This window comes from Ascaphus truei, chromosome 2, assembly GCF_040206685.1.
Source record: "Ascaphus truei isolate aAscTru1 chromosome 2, aAscTru1.hap1, whole genome shotgun sequence".
Taxonomy (NCBI): Eukaryota; Metazoa; Chordata; class Amphibia; order Anura; family Ascaphidae; genus Ascaphus; species Ascaphus truei.
Genome location: NC_134484.1, coordinates 10,516,963 through 10,537,733, shown reverse-complemented (window position 1 = coordinate 10,537,733; position 20,771 = coordinate 10,516,963). Strand labels below are relative to the sequence as shown.

The window sequence follows — 20,771 nt, the reverse complement described above, 5'->3', positions numbered from 1 at the left end:
GAAGATTCCAGTCTCATTCTCTTGACTGGAGCTGAACTCTTCTCGAGCGTATGGGATAAGTATATACTGTACTGGATCATTAGAATTAATAAAGAGAAAACCCGTTTCCCTTCTCACCTACAGTGGGTGTATATATATATATATATATATTTTTTTTTTTCCCCTAAGGTATTGGATTGTTTGAGGGAATTGTTGCTGAAAACAGTAATATAGAAATGTGAAACAGGAGCCAACAGGGGGCACGAGATTGTAGGGTCCCATTGGACAATAAAGTAAAGTGAGCTTAACTCATGCATGTGTATTTTTATATCATGTGTGTGTGTATATATATATATATATATAACCGAAACGTCAGTTTTCTTTTTGCGTCTTTTTCAAATACAATTAACTTTTTCTGCCTACTTACCTGAGTGCTGCCTCTGATTTCGTCTCAACAACGGTATCGTATGTCTTATAATTACTTTATGGGAAAAGCACCTACCTTTATGGACTTGCCAGTGCAGTGCCTGCTGTTTTTTGTGCTATATATATATATATATATATATATATATTGTTTTTTGCATACATACTCACACACTGTACAGTGCTAGACACAGAGCAGCCTGACACTCACTGTGGCCGTGTGCGCACACACACACACACATACACACACACACACACACAGATTCAGCATTCCGGGTTCCCCGGTCAGTCCGGGTCACTCAGCCAGTCTGGACTATGGGAGCCCCTCTGATGCCAACGTCCACTGAGTATTCCCACTGTTAATAAGTGTCTCAGTCCTACCCTGGTTCTACACATTGAACTCCCCTGAAATGCATTGCAAGCCCTTCTAGCAATGAAGGGATGAAAACGGGGAGAATGCGCACACAGAGATTCCCTGCAGATCGCCCCCACACCCGCCCTCACGCTCCTCACCGTGTCGGTCAGCCATGCTGTCAAAAAACATCCAGCTGCCCTTCTCCGGGCCGTACTTCACGAAGGACACGTAGTGACTGGTCTCTATGCACAGCACGGCAAACAGCTCCAGGGTTTCCCGGGGAATCCGCGAGGGGCCCCAGCCTCCCGCTCGCTGGAAGCCCTCGGGGAGGTGCAGGGACGTTAGCTTGTGGCCCCTGCGCTTGTAGTGCGCGTGCACCTGGGGGGGGGGGGGGAGAGCGAGATACAGTGAGAGCGAGCGCGAGGAGAGCAGGTCACGCGTGGGATTCGGGTTCTCGCGTGGCTGACTAGGATACTTCCCTCTGGCTCTCCCAGGTATACGAAGCCGGGGGGGATACCCGGAGCTGAACCGCGTTCATTCCAGCTCCAGGGACCCCCTGCAGTCCCGGGATACTTCCTGGAGAAGGTATCATGCGTATATGTCTATAATTAAGCTAGCATTAACCCTCAGTACCGCTCCGTAGCATCAGACTGCAGCTACAGAAACCAGAGCGTAAGGAGAAGCGTGGCTTCCCAGAATGCCTCTGTCTGTGGTAGAACGCGCGCAAACTGCACGCGGAGCGCACCAACAGCACAGCATGTAACGCCAGCTACGCACTGCCCAGCAGTGTAATACCATGCCGTCGGGAGCGCAGTGACTATGCTGTGAGTGGGGGTGCTGCACATACACAATCAGTAACATACATCAGGTAAAAATATATAAACCCTGCCGAAGAGGAGGACTGCAGCACCCCAGCACCCCTGGTTCCAGCCCCCCTGCCGCACCTCCGCGCCCCTAGTTCCACCCCCCCTGCAGCACCATCAGACCCCTAATTCCAGGTTCCCGGCAGCACCCCCACACCCCTAGTTCCAGCTTCCCTGCAGCACCCCTACTTCCATCCCCCTGTGCACCCATAACTCCAACCCCCTGCAGCACACCAACACCCCCTATCTCCAGTCTCCTGCGGGACCCCACATCCCTAGTTCCAGCGTCCCTGCAGCACCCCTAGTTCCAGCGTCCCTGCAGCACCCCTAGTTCCAGCGTCCCTGCAGCACCCCTAGTTCCAGCGTCCCTGCAGCACCCCTAGTTCCAGCGTCCCTGCATGCTTCACACTCACACCTGACACACACACACTCTCTCAGTGCGGGAGAGACTTGCCACGCACTGTGTGTAAGGGGTAAACACCAACACATCCGCAATGATATACACAGATTTACACATTTACACTCACAAATATACACATACCGATGTCCTGACATACTGTGCTATACACCTGCCTGCGCTATACGCTGCCTGCACTGTTCTGCCCCCGGCACAAGGTACCTGTTTAGTGCACACGTCACAGTACTGCTTGAGCGGGGAGTCGGAGAGAAGCTGGTCTTTGAAGCAGTCAGCGCACTCCTGGGTGGCAACATTCGCACACATCACGCACTCTCTGGGGCCTGTGAGGAGACAAGGAAACGCTCACTCATACGGTGTATAACCCCAGGGAGCAGGCTCTGGTGCAACTGTATAACCCCCAAGGTGCCTCAGGCATCTGTTGCTCAATACCAACTCGTAGTGAATGGATTACGGCATTCTTAAATACTGGGGGCGTGGAGGGGGAGGGGGGAGGGGGAGAGGAGTTGGGGGGAGGAGGAGGAGAGGAGGCTGGGAGGAGGAGGAGGAGAGGAGAGTGGGGGGAGGAGGAGGAGTTGAGGTGGGGGGGAGGAGAGGACGTGGGGGGGAGGAGGAGGAGGGTGGGGGGGAGGAGGAGGAAAAAGAGGGGGGGGAGGAGGAGGGTGGGGGGAAGGAGGAGGAGGGTGGGAGGGAGGAGGAGGAGAGGAGGGTGGGGGGGAGGAGGAGGAGAGGAGGGTGGGGGGGAGGAGGAGAGGATGTGGGGAGAGGAGAGGAGGATGGGGGGAGGAGGAGAGGAGGGTGGGGGAGGAGGAGGAGAGGAGGGTGGGGGGGGAGGAGAGGAGGGTGGGGGGGAGGAGAGGAGGGTGGGCGGGAGGAGGTGGGGGAGAGAGGAGGGTGGGGGAGGAGGAGAGAGGAGGAGAGGAGGTGGGGGGAGGAGGAGGGTGGGGGGAGGAGGAGGAGGAGGGTGGGAGAGGGTGGGGAGGAGAGGAGGAGTGGGAGGGAGGGGTGAGGAGGAGAGGAGGGTGGGGGGAGGAGGAGAGAGGAGGGTGGGGTGGAGGAGGGTGGAGAGGAGGGGGGAGGAGGAGGAGAGGAGGGTGGGGGGAGGAGGAGATGGTTGGGGGAGGAGGAGAGGAGGGTGGAGGGGGGAGGAGGAGAGGAGGGTGGAGGGAGGAGGAGGAGAGGAGGGTGGGGGGAGGAGAGGAGCCTGGGGGGAGGAGGAGGAGAGGAGGGTGGGGGGAGGAGGAGAGGAGGGTGGGAGGAGGAGGAGGAGAGGAGGGTGGGGGGAGGAGGAGGAGAGGAGGGTGGCGGGAGGAGGAGAGGAGGGTGGGGGAGGAGGAGAGGGGTGGGTGGGGAGGAGAGGAGGGTGGGGGGAGGAGGAGGAGGAGGGTGGGGGGAGGAGGAGAGGAGGGTGGGGGGAGGAGGAGAGGAGGTGTGGGAGGAGGTGGAGGAGAGGAGGGGGAGGAGGAGAGGAGGGTGGGGGGAGGAGGAGAGGAGGGTGGGGGAGGAGGAGAGGAGGGTGGGTGGAGGAGGAGAGGAGGAGCGGATCAATCTGTATTGCCCCATTGCCCCAGAACTGCAGCACTTTTGACCTGATATACAGACCCGAACAGCTGGAGTTAAGTAACATGTGTGAACACATGTAGGACACTCACTATCGTGCATCAGGTGTGAGTACGTGTAGGACACTCACTATCGTGCATCAGGTGTGAGTACGTGTAGGACACTCACTATCGTGCATCAGGTGTGTGTACGTGTAGGACACTCACAATCGTGCATCAGGTGTGAGTACGTGCAGGACACTCACTATCGTGCATCAGGTGTGAGTACGTGTAGGACACTCACTATCGTGCATCAGGTGTGAGTACGTGTAAGACACTCACTATCGTGCATCAGGTGTGAGTACGTGCAGGGCACTCAATATCGTGCATCAGGTCTGTAAGAACGTGTAGGACACTAACTATCGTGCATCAGGTGTGAGTACGTGTAGGGCACTCACTATCGTGCATCAGGTGTGAATACGTGTAGGACACTCACTACCGTGCATCAGGTGTGAGTACGTGTAGGGCACTCACTATCGTGTATCAGGTGTGAGTATGTGTAGGACACTCACTATCGTGCATCAGGTGTGAGTACGTGCAGGGCACTCAATATCGTGCATCAGGTCTGTGAGTACATGTAGGACACTCACTATCGTGCATCAGGTGTGAGTACGTGTAGGGCACTCACTATCTTGCATCAGGTGTGAGTACGTGCAGGGCACTCAATATCGTGCATCAGGTCTGTGAGTACGTGTAGGACACTCACTATCGTGCATCAGGTGTGAGTACGTGTAGGGCACTCACTATCGTGCATCAGGTGTGAGTACGTGTAGGACACTCACTATCGTGCATCAGGTGCGAGTACGTGTAGGACACTCACTATCGTGCATCAGGTGTGAGTACGTGTAGGACACTCACTATCGTGCATCAGGTGTGAGTACGTGTAGGACACTCACTATCGTGCATCAGGTGTGAGTATGTGTAGGACACTCACTATCGTGCATCAGGTGTGAGTACGTGTAGGACACTCACTATCGTGCATCAGGTCTGTGATGTCCAGTTCCAGGGAGGGAACGATTTTACCGAACATTTTATACTCCTTCCCGAAGCGCGGCGTCTGTATAATGAAACAGGAGGGGACCTGCCGGCAGAGGAGAAACGGAAGCAGTTATTTACCCTTCATTAGTCTTTATGTTGCATCAAAGAACGACCCAATGCCCCTTCCAATAAAGCCAGGGGCACCATGGCTGATGTCCCAGCCGGCATTTGAAAAGGAAATCGGCAGTGAAGCGATTTAAAGGACTGCTCCTCACGATCAGAATATCTTTCCTTGGAGTTTATATTTCTCATCCGGTGACAAAGCTGCTTTATACCGGTAGCAATCCAATCCCGAATGGATGGATGACAGGGCAGTAAACCCCAGCAGTATGAAGCATTGCTTGTTCACACAAACGGTAAGAGGATCAGTGGCTGAGCCACGACTTGCTCAGTATTTGGGCATGAAGCGTGGCCACTGGGCACATTTATTTTCCCGTTCTCCAAACCCTTTCCACTACACCGAAAATATCGCATCGGGCCCCAAAGATGGAGAAAAATTAGAGCCCCCAGAAAGGATTCTGGGCCGTGACGTTCTCAGTCCGGCATGTGATTGGGGAGGGGATAGTCTCGCCCTGAACTCATTGTGCCACCATGTGACTCCCGGACATTAAAGCCTTTATTACCCAGCAGGCACTGGGGGACAGAGGAGCGTAGCAGGGCGAGCTGAATGAATGGTTTTCACACACTGCACTAGCTCGATAAATGGATCAGCCTCCCAGCACAGGTCAACATATAGAGCGTAAGACCCAGAAAGTCCAAACGCACATCCCAACAAGACTTGCACTTTATTCAAAGCCTATTCAGACGTAGCAGCCGGCGTAGTCACACATCTACTAAGCGATGCTATGCTATTAGAAATCTTCCTGCGCCAGAAGCCGCCTTACAGCCCATTCCCTTCAAAGGGCCATAAGGGGTCTTCATGGCAAAGCACCGCTTAGTAAATATGTGCAAATATATTTTGGGATCACAACACAGAACGTAATGACGTCTCAGTGAGATGACCATAGGAGGACACACCAATCCATTGCAAACCACACAGAACGAGATGATTAGTGTAGCTGGGTATTGGGACGATCTGTGATCTTATACTGTGACTGGAGCCGTGTCCCGTACCTCTGCCAGCTTCAGGTTGGAATGGTGGAACGAGTGGTCCAGGAGCTGCTGTACGTTGGGCACGGTCATTTCCTGCTGCTTCTCCATGAAGATCTGGTAGCAGTAACAGTCCTGCACCGTCTGACCCGCACACCTGCAACGCAGAGCCAGCAGAACAACGGCATCTTCTGAGCACCGGCCGGATAAACGGGTGTTCAAGTCCACACATTTACCATTAGACATGCACAACCTTAGCCAGCTCCAAGCCGGGCGCCACGGCATTATATAGTTATATATGTCATTGTGCCAACAGCAGCGCTTCTGGGAAAGTGACCTTAAATATACAACAGTACATAGAGAAGCCCCAATGCCCGTCCAATGTGGCACATCATTTCATTCATTTCTATAGGTTTTTTCTTCTAGTTTAATGATGTGGTCAAAACTTCTTAATCCTGCAAACACGTCAGGTTAGCCCTTTCAGCAGTACCCCAATTATATACTGTATCCTCTGTATTGCCTCCACCGCATAGAGAAACAAAACAATGATGTAGTCCAGGGGGGGCTAAACTTCATTCCTCAAGCCCCCCCCCCCTTCCCAACAGGCCAGGTTTTCAGGATATCCCAGCTTCAGCACAGGTGGCTCAATCAGAGGCTCGTTCAACGTCTCAGCCCGATTGAGCCACCTGTGCTGAAGCAGGGACAATGCCACCTGTGCTGAAGCAAGGATATCCTGAAAGCCTGACCTGTTGGGGGGCTTTAACCCATCATTTGTTTTTAGATTTGAGGAAGATTTTTAGATACAAACTTGCGGCACTAAGTTTCCCCCAATATACGCAAATCTTTTTTTGAGTCACTGTGTGTATACCGAAGATCTGGAATAATAACCCCTTGTTAACACAGATTCTATGTTGGAAAAGGTACATTGATGATATTATTTTTAGATGGAAACGGGATGTACCACCTTAATGCTCCTTTTAGCATTTTTAAATATGAGCAATTTTGGGTCTTCCTTTCATATCCAAATGGGATTTTTAAACAAAAAAGAGTTTTTAGATGTTTTACTTTTTTATGACTGTGACGGTAGGGTGTAACAGGCGCTCAAATAAAGGTTTAAGCCTGTTTGGTTACCCCTGATTCATATATAAGGGTTCAAGAGAGTTAGCTCTTAGACCCAGTAACATTGTATCTTTCAATGCATCACCTGTAATAAAAGATATTTTGTGTGTTTTTCCCTTTCCGGGCATGCCAGCGAGCAGGGATTGCTAGGGCATGAGTTTCAAGGGGGGTTTTGCGGAGGAATTGTTGTCAGAATGTGGCTAGCTAGTTGGGGTCCGGAGATGTCGGTTCCCCTGTAAATGTTCCCGGGAATCATGCCTGATTCCTGGATACATGTAGGCACATTGTCCCGGCAATATCTCCCCTTGAAAACGCGTGCGTGATTCATCGCTGGGGTTCCCTGCTTCAGCACAGCCCAGAAAGGTAAATGAGGCACAGGGATGAAAAGTATCCCTGTAGCTGAGGGAATCCCTAGGTAACATAAGGGTACCCCAGTTAGTGCCAGGTAGCCCAGAACCAGGATTGGGTTTGTGGGTATCCCCAAGTGTAGATAAGGTTGCGAGGGGACTTTCAGAGTCCAAGCTAAGTCCAAAAGAGAGTGTGTGGGGAATAAAGGCTGATAGAAATAAAAGTACATATTTCTATTATATTCCCTTAGGGATGTATTCAAGTATATGTTATTAATACATTGTAATGTACTGGTGTATACTGTAATGAGCTGGGACTTTCAGAGCCAATGTTCAGACAGACTGCCAGTGCTACCCATTGGTGCCAGTAAGTCTGCTGGACATCCGAGTTCAAAGCAGTCAGAGGAACCCAGAGGTGTGAGCGGCAAATGGGCAGCGGGGAACGGCCGAGAATCCAAGTCCGGGGATCAATGGGAGTAAGGGGGGGAGGGGGAGGGGTGAGGAGCCCCCTTATCACATGTTCTATTCAAGGATAAACGTCAATACTCACTTCAGCTTAAGGAGAGGCTCCATTCCCAGGATATGATGCATGATGAGATTGAGGAACTCTTCTGGGTCTGAAAGGGAAAGAGCAGGAAGAAAGCACTCAGTACTGTGACACCTCCTTCCCATAACCCCCTGCAGAGGTCCCCAGTGGCAAACAAGGCAACATTCATGCTGGTGTTTTCATATGGTTTATTTCTAAGTAAAAGGCAGAGCGAGCGCCGGCAGATAAGGATGAAGCCCCCTTTATAAATGCCTAAGAAAATGCAGCACCCGGCACCCAGAATCAAGGTAACCTATGCCGAGTAGCCAGATATTGTACACCGATGTACTCTCCCTATAAGCCGGGCAGGGGGGGTTACAAATAGATTAAAGGAAACGGCGACGCATATTAATTTAATGCCCGGCGCATCGTTTGCAAACTCTGACTCGGCCGCGGACTTTTGCTTCCTCCTGCGACCGTTTCACCGCTCTCCAGCAACATGTAGATGTACATTACATTTACCTTTCTCAGAGGTGGTAAAGCTGGGACACCGGCTCTCCTGCATCAGCTGATGTCTGAGCGTCATCACACTGCTCGCCGAGACGAAACCCTTCCTGCCGGTAAAAGGGAACAAGGTCACACCAGGCGTCTTCGCCCGTTTCCGGCTTTAAAAAAAGCATACCCACCTCCCCGCTTCAGATCACCCGTGTGATAAGATCGTCTCTCTTCAAACGGAGCTCTCCCCACTACCAGAGCAGGCTAACGTTTACACCGGTAACGCCAAAAGCCAGAGGTGAAGAAAATCACGATTTTTTAACACAAACAGAAGACGCTGGTGGAAGAGGATGGAAGAGGAGGCCTTCTGTCGTTCTGCTCCTTTCCTGGGGAGATTTCGGCCCCTGTGCGCTCAGCGGGCAAAGATCGCAAACAGAAAAGGGATTCCCCTTCCGTTCCCGATGGCAGACCGGGTCCATTAGAGGACCAGCACACAGGGTTAAATGCATGCCTGTCAATGCTGGCAACATTGGGGGACTTGCATTTGGAGGCATCCTGGCACGAGCATCACTGAAATTGCTGGGAGGTGGTAAGTCACCATACTTGGCCGGGAATTGGCAGGCTGCTATGTTGTTTTTTCTTACAGCCTGTACCTCCCCCAGCATTGGCTAAGCCCGTCCTCACCTGCGCAAAGGGTTAACAATCTCCTCCCGCAGGATCCTCTGGGTATTTCCTTCAGGAAGAGCAGACGGCTTGAAGAGCAAAGAGTCCAGCACAGAACTGCAGGAGAAGAGACTGCGAGGAGAGACAGGGGGAGAAGGAGTTTGTTACTGTCGGTAAAACCTCCCCAGCTTCCTGCTTTACCCGGGACAACCCCAGTCTGCACAGGTCTATGGGGAAGAACATGAATATAACAGCACCCGTCTGCACAGGTCTATGGAGAAGAACATGTACATAACAGCACCCGTCTGCACAGGTCTATGGAGAAGAACATGTACATAACAGCACCCGTCTGCACAGGTCTATGGAGAAGAACATGTACATAACAGCACCCGTCTGCACAGGTCTATGGAGAAGAACATGTACATAACAGCACCCGTCTGCACAGGTCTATGGAGAAGAACATGTACTGTATATGACAGCACCAGTCTGCACAGGTCTATGGGGAAGAACATGAATATAACAGCACCCGTCTGCACAGGTCTATGGAGAAGAACATGTACATAACAGCACCCGTCTGCACAGGTCTATGGAGAAGAACATGTACATAACAGCACCCGTCTGCACAGGTCTATGGAGAAGAACATGTACTGTAAATGACAGCACCAGTCTGCACAGGTCTATGGGGAAGAACATGAATATAACAGCACCCGTCTGCACAGGTCTATGGAGAAGAACATGTACAGTATATAACAGCACCCGTCTGCACAGGTCTATGGAGAAGAACATGTACTGTATGTAACAGCACCTGTCTGCACAGGTCTATGGGGAAGAACATGTACTGTATATGACAGCACCTGTCTGCACAGGTCTATGGGGAAGAACATGTATATAACAGCACCCGTCTGCACAGGTCTATGGGGAAGAACATGTATATAACAGCACCCGTCTGCACAGGTCTATGGGGAAGAACATGTATATAACAGCACCCGTCTGCACAGGTCTATGGGGAAGAACATGTATATAACAGCACCCGTCTGCACAGGTCTATGGGGAAGAACATGTATATAATAGCACCCGTCTGCACAGGTCTATGGGGAAGAACATGTATATAACAGCACCCGTCTGCACAGGTCTATGGGGAAGAACATGTATATAACAGCACCCGTCTGCACAGGTCTATGGGGAAGAACATGTACTGTATATAACAGCACCCGTCTGCACAGGTCTATGGGGAAGAACATGTACAGTACATAACAGCACCTGTCTGCACAGGTCTATGGGGAAGAACATGTACGCTGTACAGTATACATGTAGACGAAAACGGCTCCGTGATTGGTTGGAATAATGGCCGCTGCATCTGTACATAAAATGTATCACACAAAGCCCTCACACTCTCCTCCCACACACACACACAGCCCCCACTCTCCTCCCGACACACAAAGCCCTCACTCTCCTCCCCCCACACACAGCCCTCACACTCTCCTCCCCACACACAAAGCCCACAAACTCTCCTCCCCACACACACAGCCCTCACACTCTCCTCCCACACACACACACAGCCCCCACTCTCCTCCCGACACACAAAGCCCTCACTCTCCTCCCCACACACACAGCCCTCACACTCTCCTCCCCACACACAAAGCCCACAAACTCTCCTCCCCACACACAGCCCTCACACTCTCCTCCCACACACACACACACAGCCCCCACTCTCCTCCCGACACACAAAGCCCTCACTCTCCTCCATACACACACAGCCCTCACACTCTCCTCCCCACACACACAGCCCTCACACTCTCCTCCATACACACACAGCCCTCACACTCTCCTCCCCACACACACAGCCCTCACACTCTCCTCCCCACACACACAGCCCTCACACTCTCCTCCCACACACACACACAGCCCCCACTCTCCTCCCGACACACAAAGCCCTCACTCTCCTCCATACACACACAGCCCTCACACTCTCCTCCCCACACACACAGCCCTCACACTCTCCTCCCCACACACACAGCCCTCACACTCTCCTCCATACACACACAGCCCTCACACTCTCCTCCCCACACACACAGCCCTCACACTCTCCTCCCCACACACAAAGCCCACAAACTCTCCTCCCCACACACAGCCCTCACACTCTCCTCCCACACACACACACAGCCCCCACTCTCCTCCCGACACACAAAGCCCTCACTCTCCTCCATACACACACAGCCCTCACACTCTCCTCCCCACACACACAGCCCTCACACTCTCCTCCCCACACAGCCCTCCCCCCCCCCACACACACAAAGCCCTCACTCTCCTCCCCACACACACAAAGCCCTCACACTCTCCTTCCCACACACACACAGCCCTCACACTCTCCTCCCCACACACAGCCCTCACACTCTCCTCCCCACACACACACAGCCCTCACACTCTCCTCCCCACACACACTTAGCCCTCACACTCTCCTCCCCACACACACTCAGCCCTCACACTCTCCTCCCCACACACAGCCCTCACCACACACACAGCCCTCACATTCTATTCCCCACACACACAGCCCTCACACTCTCCTCCCCACACACAAAGCCCTCACACTCTCCTCCCCACACAAACCTCACACTCTCCTCCCCACACACACTCAGCCCTCACACTCTCCTCCCCACACACACTCAGCCCTCACACTCTCCTCCCCACACACACACTGCCCTCACTCTCCTCCCCACACACACAGCCCTCACACGCTCCTCCCCACACACACAGCCCTCACACTCTCCTCCCCACACACACACAGCCCTCACACTCTCCTCCCACACACACACACAGCCCCCACTCTCCTCCCGACACACAAAGCCCTCACTCTCCTCCCCACACACACAGCCCTCACACTCTCCTCCCCACACACAAAGCCCACAAACTCTCCTCCCCACACACAGCCCTCACACTCTCCTCCCACACACACACACACAGCCCCCACTCTCCTCCCGACACACAAAGCCCTCACTCTCCTCCATACACACACAGCCCTCACACTCTCCTCCCCACACACACAGCCCTCACACTCTCCTCCATACACACACAGCCCTCACACTCTCCTCCCCACACACACAGCCCTCACACTCTCCTCCCCACACACACAGCCCTCACACTCTCCTCCCAAACACACACACAGCCCCCACTCTCCTCCCGACACACAAAGCCCTCACTCTCCTCCATACACACACAGCCCTCACACTCTCCTCCCCACACACACAGCCCTCACACTCTCCTCCCCACACACACAGCCCTCACACTCTCCTCCATACACACACAGCCCTCACACTCTCCTCCCCACACACACAGCCCTCACACTCTCCTCCCCACACACAAAGCCCACAAACTCTCCTCCCCACACACAGCCCTCACACTCTCCTCCCACACACACACACAGCCCCCACTCTCCTCCCGACACACAAAGCCCTCACTCTCCTCCATACAAACACAGCCCTCACACTCTCCTCCCCACACACACAGCCCTCACACTCTCCTCCCCACACACAGCCCTCACACTCTCCTCCCCCACCCCCCACACACACACAAAGCCCTCACACTCTCCTCCCCACACACAGAGCCCTCACACTCTCCTCCCCACACAGCCCTCACACTCTCCTCCCCCCCCACCCCCTACACACACACACACACACACACACACACACACACACACACACACACACACACACACACACACACACACACACACACACACAAAGCCCTCACACTCTCCTCCCCACACACAAAGCCCTCACACTCTCCTTCCCACACACACACAGCCCTCACACTCTCCTCCCCACACACACAGCCCTCACACTCTCCTCCCCACACACAAAGCCCTCACACTCTCCTCCCCACACAAAGCCCTCACACTCTCCTTCCCACACACACACAGCCCTCACACTCTCCTCCCCACACACACAGCCCTCACACTCTCCTCCCCACACACACACAGCCCTCTCACTCTCCTCCCCACACACACACAGCCCTCACACTCTCCTTCCCACACACACAGCCCTCACACTCTCCTCCCCACACACAAAGCCCTCACTCTCCTCCCCACACAAAGCCCTCACTCTCCTTCCCACACACACACAGCCCTCACACTCTCCTCCCCACACACACAGCCCTCACACTCTCCTCCCCACACACACACAGCCCTCACACTCTCCTCCCCACACACACACAGCCCTCACACTCTCCTCCCCCCACACATAGCCCTCACACGCTCCGCCCCACACACACAGCCCTCACACTCTCCTCCCCACACACACAGAGCCCTCACACTCTCCTCCCCACACACACACAGCCCTCACACTCTCCTCCCCACACACAGCCCTCACACTCTCCTCCCCACACACACAGCCCTCACACTCTCCTCCCCACACACACACAGCCCTCACACGCTCCGCCCCACACACACAGCCCTCACACTCTCCTCCCCCCACACACAGCCCTCACACGCTCCGCCCCACACACACAGCCCTCACACTCTCCTCCCCACACACACACAGCCCTCACACTCTCCTCCCCACACACAGCCCTCACACTCTCCTCCCCACACACACACACAGCCCTCACACTCTCCTCCCCACACACACACACAGCCCTCACACTCTCCTCCCCCCACACACAGCCCTCACACTCTCCTCCCCACATACACAAAGCCCTCACACTCTCCGCCCCACACACACACAGCCCTCACACTCTCCTCCCCACACACACACAGCCCTCACACGCTCCGCCCCACACACACAGCCCTCACACTCTCCTCCCCCCACACACAGCCCTCACACGCTCCGCCCCACACACACAGCCCTCACACTCTCCTCCCCACACACACACAGCCCTCACACTCTCCTCCCCCCACACACAGCCCTCACACTCTCCTCCCCACACACACACAGCCCTCACACTCTCCTCCCCACACACACACACAGCCCTCACACTCTCCTCCCCACACACACAGCCCTCACTCTCCTCCCCACACACAGCCCTCACACTCTCCTCCCCCCACACACAGCCCTCACACTCTCCTCCCCACACACAGCCCTCACACTCTCCTCCCCCCACACACAGCCCTCACACGCTCCGCCCCACACACACAGCCCTCACACTCTCCTCCCCACACACACACAGCCCTCACACTCTCCTCCCCACACACACACAGCCCTCACACTCTCCTCCCCACACACACACAGCCCTCACACTCTCCTCCCCCTCTCCTCCCCACACACACACAGCCCTCACACTCTCCTCCCCACACACACTTAGCCCTCACACTCTCCTCCCCACACACACTCAGCCCTCACACTCTCCTCCCCACACACAGCCCTCACCACACACACAGCCCTCACATTCTCCTCCCCACACACACAGCCCTCACACTCTCCTCCCCACACACAAAGCCCTCACACTCTCCTCCCCACACAAACCTCACACTCTCCTCCCCACACACACTCAGCCCTCACACTCTCCTCCCCACACACACTCAGCCCTCACACTCTCCTCCCCACACACACACTGCCCTCACTCTCCTCCCCACACACACAGCCCTCACACGCTCCTCCCCACACACACAGCCCTCACACTCTCCTCCCCACACACACATAGCCCTCACACTCTCCTCCCCACACACACATAGCCCTCACTCTCCTCCCCACACACACACAAAGCCCTCACGCTCTCCTCCCCACAAACACAGCCCTCACACACACAGCCCTCACTCTCCTCCCCACACACACAGCCCTCACATTCTCCTCCCCACACACAAAGCCCTCACACTCTCCGCCCCACACACACAGCCCTCACACTCTCCTCCCCACACACTCAGCCCTCACTCTCCTCCCCACAAACACAGCCCTCACACACACAGCCCTCACTTTCCTCCCCACACACACAGCCCTCACACTCTCCTCCCCCCACACACAGCCCTCACACTCTCCTCCCCACACACAGCCCTCACACTCTCCTCCCCCCACACACAGCCCTCACACGCTCCGCCCCACACACACAGCCCTCACACTCTCCTCCCCACACACACACAGCCCTCACACTCTCCTCCCCACACACACACAGCCCTCACACTCTCCTCCCCACACACACACAGCCCTCACACTCTCCTCCCCACACACAGCCCTCACACTCTCCGCCCCACACACACAGCCCTCACACTCTCCTCCCCACACAGGTAGCCACGAATGCAGGGATGCAGCGCACAGCAAAAGAACAGGATTCCACGGGACAGCAGCGGTATGGTAAAAAAGATCCTTTATTATAACATCATGGTGCACCCATTCCTGTCTGCAGCATGATGTTATAATAAAGGATCTTTTTTTACCATACCGCTGCTGTCCCGTGGAATCCTGTTCCTTTGCTGTGCGCTGCATCCCTGCATTCGTGGCTACCTGACCTTTACTCAACCTGCAGAAGCACGCATCTTGGAAGGCACTATGGGCATGGTCACGTGAGTCTGTACTTTGATATGGTACTTTGAGGTATTTTATTGGTGTTCACAGTCGTTTGTCAGATCTAGTCCACATTGGCAGTGAAGGGGTGGGGCTCATATATCTCCATTCACCCACACTCACCAGGACATTTATCCAGGTCTCATACATATACGCTCACCCATATATACCTCATTTACTCACTTATACACCTTAACCCAGCCTATTACCGTTCTTCAATCAAGAAACCAATTCATTATTACATGTCTAACATCTAAGGTCCTTAGAGCACTATTACTGAACTATGTTCTCCTACCTTGTCTCCACTCAGCCCTCACACTCTCCTCCCCACACACACTCAGCCCTCACACTCCTCCCCACACACAAAGCCCTCACACTCTCCTCCCCACACACAGCCCACACACACAAAGCACTCACCCTCTCCTCCCCACACACACAGCCAACACACTCTCCTCCCCACACACACAGCTCTCACTCTCCTCCCCACACACAGCCCTCACACACAAAGCACTCACCCTCTCCTCCCCACACACACAGCCAACACACTCTCCTCCCCACACACACAGCTCTCACTCTCCTCCCCACACAGCCCACAAACGCCCTCCCCACACACACAGCCCTCACACTCTCCCTCCCCACACACAAAGCCCTCACACTCTCCTCCCACACACACACACACACAGCCCCCACTCACCTCCCGACACACAAAGTCCTCTCTCCTCCCTACACACACAGCCCTCACTCTCCTCCCCACACACACAGCCCTCACACTCTCCTCCCCACACACACTCAGCCCTCACACTCTCCTCCCCACACACACAGCCCTCACACTCTCCTCCATACACACACAGCCCTCACACTCTCCTCCCCACACACACAGCCCTCACACTCTCCTCCCCACACACAAAGCCCACAAACTCTCCTCCCCACACACAGCCCTCACACTCTCCTCCCACACACACACACAGCCCCCACTCTCCTCCCGACACACAAAGCCCTCACTCTCCTCCATACAAACACAGCCCTCACACTCTCCTCCCCACACACACAGCCCTCACACTCTCCTCCCCACACACAGCCCTCACACTCTCCTCCCCCACCCCCCACACACACACAAAGCCCTCACACTCTCCTCCCCACACACAGAGCCCTCACACTCTCCTCCCCACACAGCCCTCACACTCTCCTCCCCCCCCACCCCCTACACACACACACACACACACACACACACACACACACACACACACACACACACACACACACACACACACACACACACACACACACACACACACACACACACACACACACAAAGCCCTCACACTCTCCTCCCCACACACAAAGCCCTCACACTCTCCTTCCCACACACACACAGCCCTCACACTCTCCTCCCCACACACACAGCCCTCACACTCTCCTCCCCACACACAAAGCCCTCACACTCTCCTCCCCACACAAAGCCCTCACACTCTCCTTCCCACACACACACAGCCCTCACACTCTCCTCCCCACACACACAGCCCTCACACTCTCCTCCCCACACACACACAGCCCTCTCACTCTCCTCCCCACACACACACAGCCCTCACACTCTCCTTCCCACACACACAGCCCTCACACTCTCCTCCCCACACACAAAGCCCTCACTCTCCTCCCCACACAAAGCCCTCACTCTCCTTCCCACACACACACAGCCCTCACACTCTCCTCCCCACACACACAGCCCTCACACTCTCCTCCCCACACACACACAGCCCTCACACTCTCCTCCCCACACACACACAGCCCTCACACTCTCCTCCCCCCACACATAGCCCTCACACGCTCCGCCCCACACACACAGCCCTCACACTCTCCTCCCCACACACACAGAGCCCTCACACTCTCCTCCCCACACACACACAGCCCTCACACTCTCCTCCCCACACACAGCCCTCACACTCTCCTCCCCACACACACAGCCCTCACACTCTCCTCCCCACACACACACAGCCCTCACACGCTCCGCCCCACACACACAGCCCTCACACTCTCCTCCCCCCACACACAGCCCTCACACGCTCCGCCCCACACACACAGCCCTCACACTCTCCTCCCCACACACACACAGCCCTCACACTCTCCTCCCCACACACAGCCCTCACACTCTCCTCCCCACACACACACACAGCCCTCACACTCTCCTCCCCACACACACACACAGCCCTCACACTCTCCTCCCCCCACACACAGCCCTCACACTCTCCTCCCCACATACACAAAGCCCTCACACTCTCCGCCCCACACACACACAGCCCTCACACTCTCCTCCCCACACACACACAGCCCTCACACGCTCCGCCCCACACACACAGCCCTCACACTCTCCTCCCCCCACACACAGCCCTCACACGCTCCGCCCCACACACACAGCCCTCACACTCTCCTCCCCACACACACACAGCCCTCACACTCTCCTCCCCCCACACACAGCCCTCACACTCTCCTCCCCACACACACACAGCCCTCACACTCTCCTCCCCACACACACACACAGCCCTCACACTCTCCTCCCCACACACACAGCCCTCACTCTCCTCCCCACACACAGCCCTCACACTCTCCTCCCCCCACACACAGCCCTCACACTCTCCTCCCCACACACAGCCCTCACACTCTCCTCCCCCCACACACAGCCCTCACACGCTCCGCCCCACACACACAGCCCTCACACTCTCCTCCCCACACACACACAGCCCTCACACTTTCCTCCCCACACACACACAGCCCTCACACTCTCCTCCCCACACACACACAGCCCTCACACTCTCCTCCCCCTCTCCTCCCCACACACACACAGCCCTCACACTCTCCTCCCCACACACACTTAGCCCTCACACTCTCCTCCCCACACACACTCAGCCCTCACACTCTCCTCCCCACACACAGCCCTCACCACACACACAGCCCTCACATTCTCCTCCCCACACACACAGCCCTCACACTCTCCTCCCCACACACAAAGCCCTCACTCTCCTCCCCACACAAACCTCACACTCTCCTCCCCACACACACTTAGCCCTCACACTCTCCTCCCCACACACACTCAGCCCTCACACTCTCCTCCCCACACACACACTGCCCTCACTCTCCTCCCCACACACACAGCCCTCACACGCTCCTCCCCACACACACAGCCCTCACACTCTCCTCCCCACACACACATAGCCCTCACACTCTCCTCCCCACACACACATAGCCCTCACTCTCCTCCCCACACACACACAAAGCCCTCACGCTCTCCTCCCCACAAACACAGCCCTCACACACACAGCCCTCACTCTCCTCCCCACACACACAGCCCTCACATTCTCCTCCCCACACACAAAGCCCTCACACTCTCCGCCCCACACACACAGCCCTCACACTCTCCTCCCCACACACTCAGCCCTCACTCTCCTCCCCACAAACACAGCCCTCACACACACAGCCCTCACTCTCCTCCCCACACACACAGCCCTCACACTCTCCTCCCCCCACACACAGCCCTCACACTCTCCTCCCCACACACAGCCCTCACACTCTCCTCCCCCCACACACAGCCCTCACACGCTCCGCCCCACACACACAGCCCTCACACTCTCCTCCCCACACACACACAGCCCTCACACTCTCCTCCCCACACACACACAGCCCTCACACTCTCCTCCCCACACACACACAGCCCTCACACTCTCCTCCCCACACACAGCCCTCACACTCTCCGCCCCACACACACAGCCCTCACACTCTCCTCCCCACACAGGTAGCCACGAATGCAGGGATGCAGCGCACAGCAAAAGAACAGGATTCCACGGGACAGCAGCGGTATGGTAAAAAAGATCCTTTATTATAACATCATGGTGCACCCATTCCTGTCTGCAGCATGATGTTATAATAAAGGATCTTTTTTTACCATACCGCTGCTGTCCCGTGGAATCCTGTTCCTTTGCTGTGCGCTGCATCCCTGCATTCGTGGCTACCTGACCTTTACTCAACCTGCAGAAGCACGCATCTTGGAAGGCACTATGGGCATGGTCACGTGAGTCTGTACTTTGATATGGTACTTTGAGGTATTTTATTGGTGTTCACAGTCGTTTGTCAGATCTAGTCCACATTGGCAGTGAAGGGGTGGGGCTCATATATCTCCATTCACCCACACTCACCAGGACATTTATCCAGGTCTCATACATATACGCTCACCCATATATACCTCATTTACTCACTTATACACCTTAACCCAGCCTATTACCGTTCTTCAATCAAGAAACCAATTCATTATTACATGTCTAACATCTAAGGTCCTTAGAGCACTATTACTGAACTATGTTCTCCTACCTTGTCTCCACTCAGCCCTCACACTCTCCTCCCCACACACACTCAGCCCTCACACTCCTCCCCACACACAAAGCCCTCACACTCTCCTCCCCACACACAGCCCACACACACAAAGCACTCACCCTCTCCTCCCCACACACACAGCCAACACACTCTCCTCCCCACACACACAGCTCTCACTCTCCTCCCCACACACAGCCCTCACACACAAAGCACTCACCCTCTCCTCCCCACACACACAGCCAACACACTCTCCTCCCCACACACACAGCTCTCACTCTCCTCCCCACACAGCCCACAAACGCCCTCCCCACACACACAGCCCTCACACTCTCCCTCCCCACACACAAAGCCCTCACACTCTCCTCCCACACACACACACACACAGCCCCCACTCACCTCCCGACACACAAAGTCCTCTCTCCTCCCTACACACACAGCCCTCACTCTCCTCCCCACACACACAGCCCTCACACTCTCCTCCCCACACACACTCAGCCCTCACACTCTCCTCCCCACACACACAGCCCTCACACTCTCCTCCCCACACACAGTCATCACACTCTCCTCCCCACACACAAACTCTCCTCCCCACACACAGCCCTCACACTCTCCTCCCAATACACACACAAAGCCCTCACACTCTCCTCCCCACACACACAGCCCTCACTCTCCTCCCCACACAGCCCTCACTCTCCTCCCCCCCCACACACACAAAGCCCTCACTCTCCTCCCCACACACACTTAGCCCTCACTCTCCTCCCCACACAGCCCTCACACACAAAGCACTCACCCTCTCCTCCCCACACACACAGCCAACACACTCTCCTCCCCACACACACAGCTCTCACTCTCCTCCCCACAGCCCACAAACGCCCTCCCCACACACACAGCCCTCACACTCTCCTCCCCACACACAAAGCCCTCACACTCTCCTCACACACACACACACACACACACACACAGCCACACACAGCCCCCACTCACCTCCCGACACACAAAGTCCTCTCTCCTCCC

General features: G+C 55.5%; 1 protein-coding gene across 1 annotated transcript in view; it reads right to left on the bottom strand.

The window, feature by feature from the left end:
• Window positions 1-20,771, bottom strand: part of LOC142475570 (ubiquitin carboxyl-terminal hydrolase CYLD-like) — a 107,989-nt gene that overhangs the window by 3,263 nt on the left and 83,955 nt on the right. The window contains exons 8-14 of the mRNA XM_075581372.1: window positions 8,932-9,042; window positions 8,275-8,366; window positions 7,777-7,843; window positions 5,785-5,917; window positions 4,606-4,714; window positions 2,240-2,358; window positions 916-1,135 (exon numbers count right to left, since the gene is read on the bottom strand). Coding sequence (XP_075437487.1) covers window positions 916-1,135; window positions 2,240-2,358; window positions 4,606-4,714; window positions 5,785-5,917; window positions 7,777-7,843; window positions 8,275-8,366; window positions 8,932-9,042 — 851 coding nt within the window. The remainder of the gene's footprint in view (window positions 1-915; window positions 1,136-2,239; window positions 2,359-4,605; window positions 4,715-5,784; window positions 5,918-7,776; window positions 7,844-8,274; window positions 8,367-8,931; window positions 9,043-20,771) is intronic.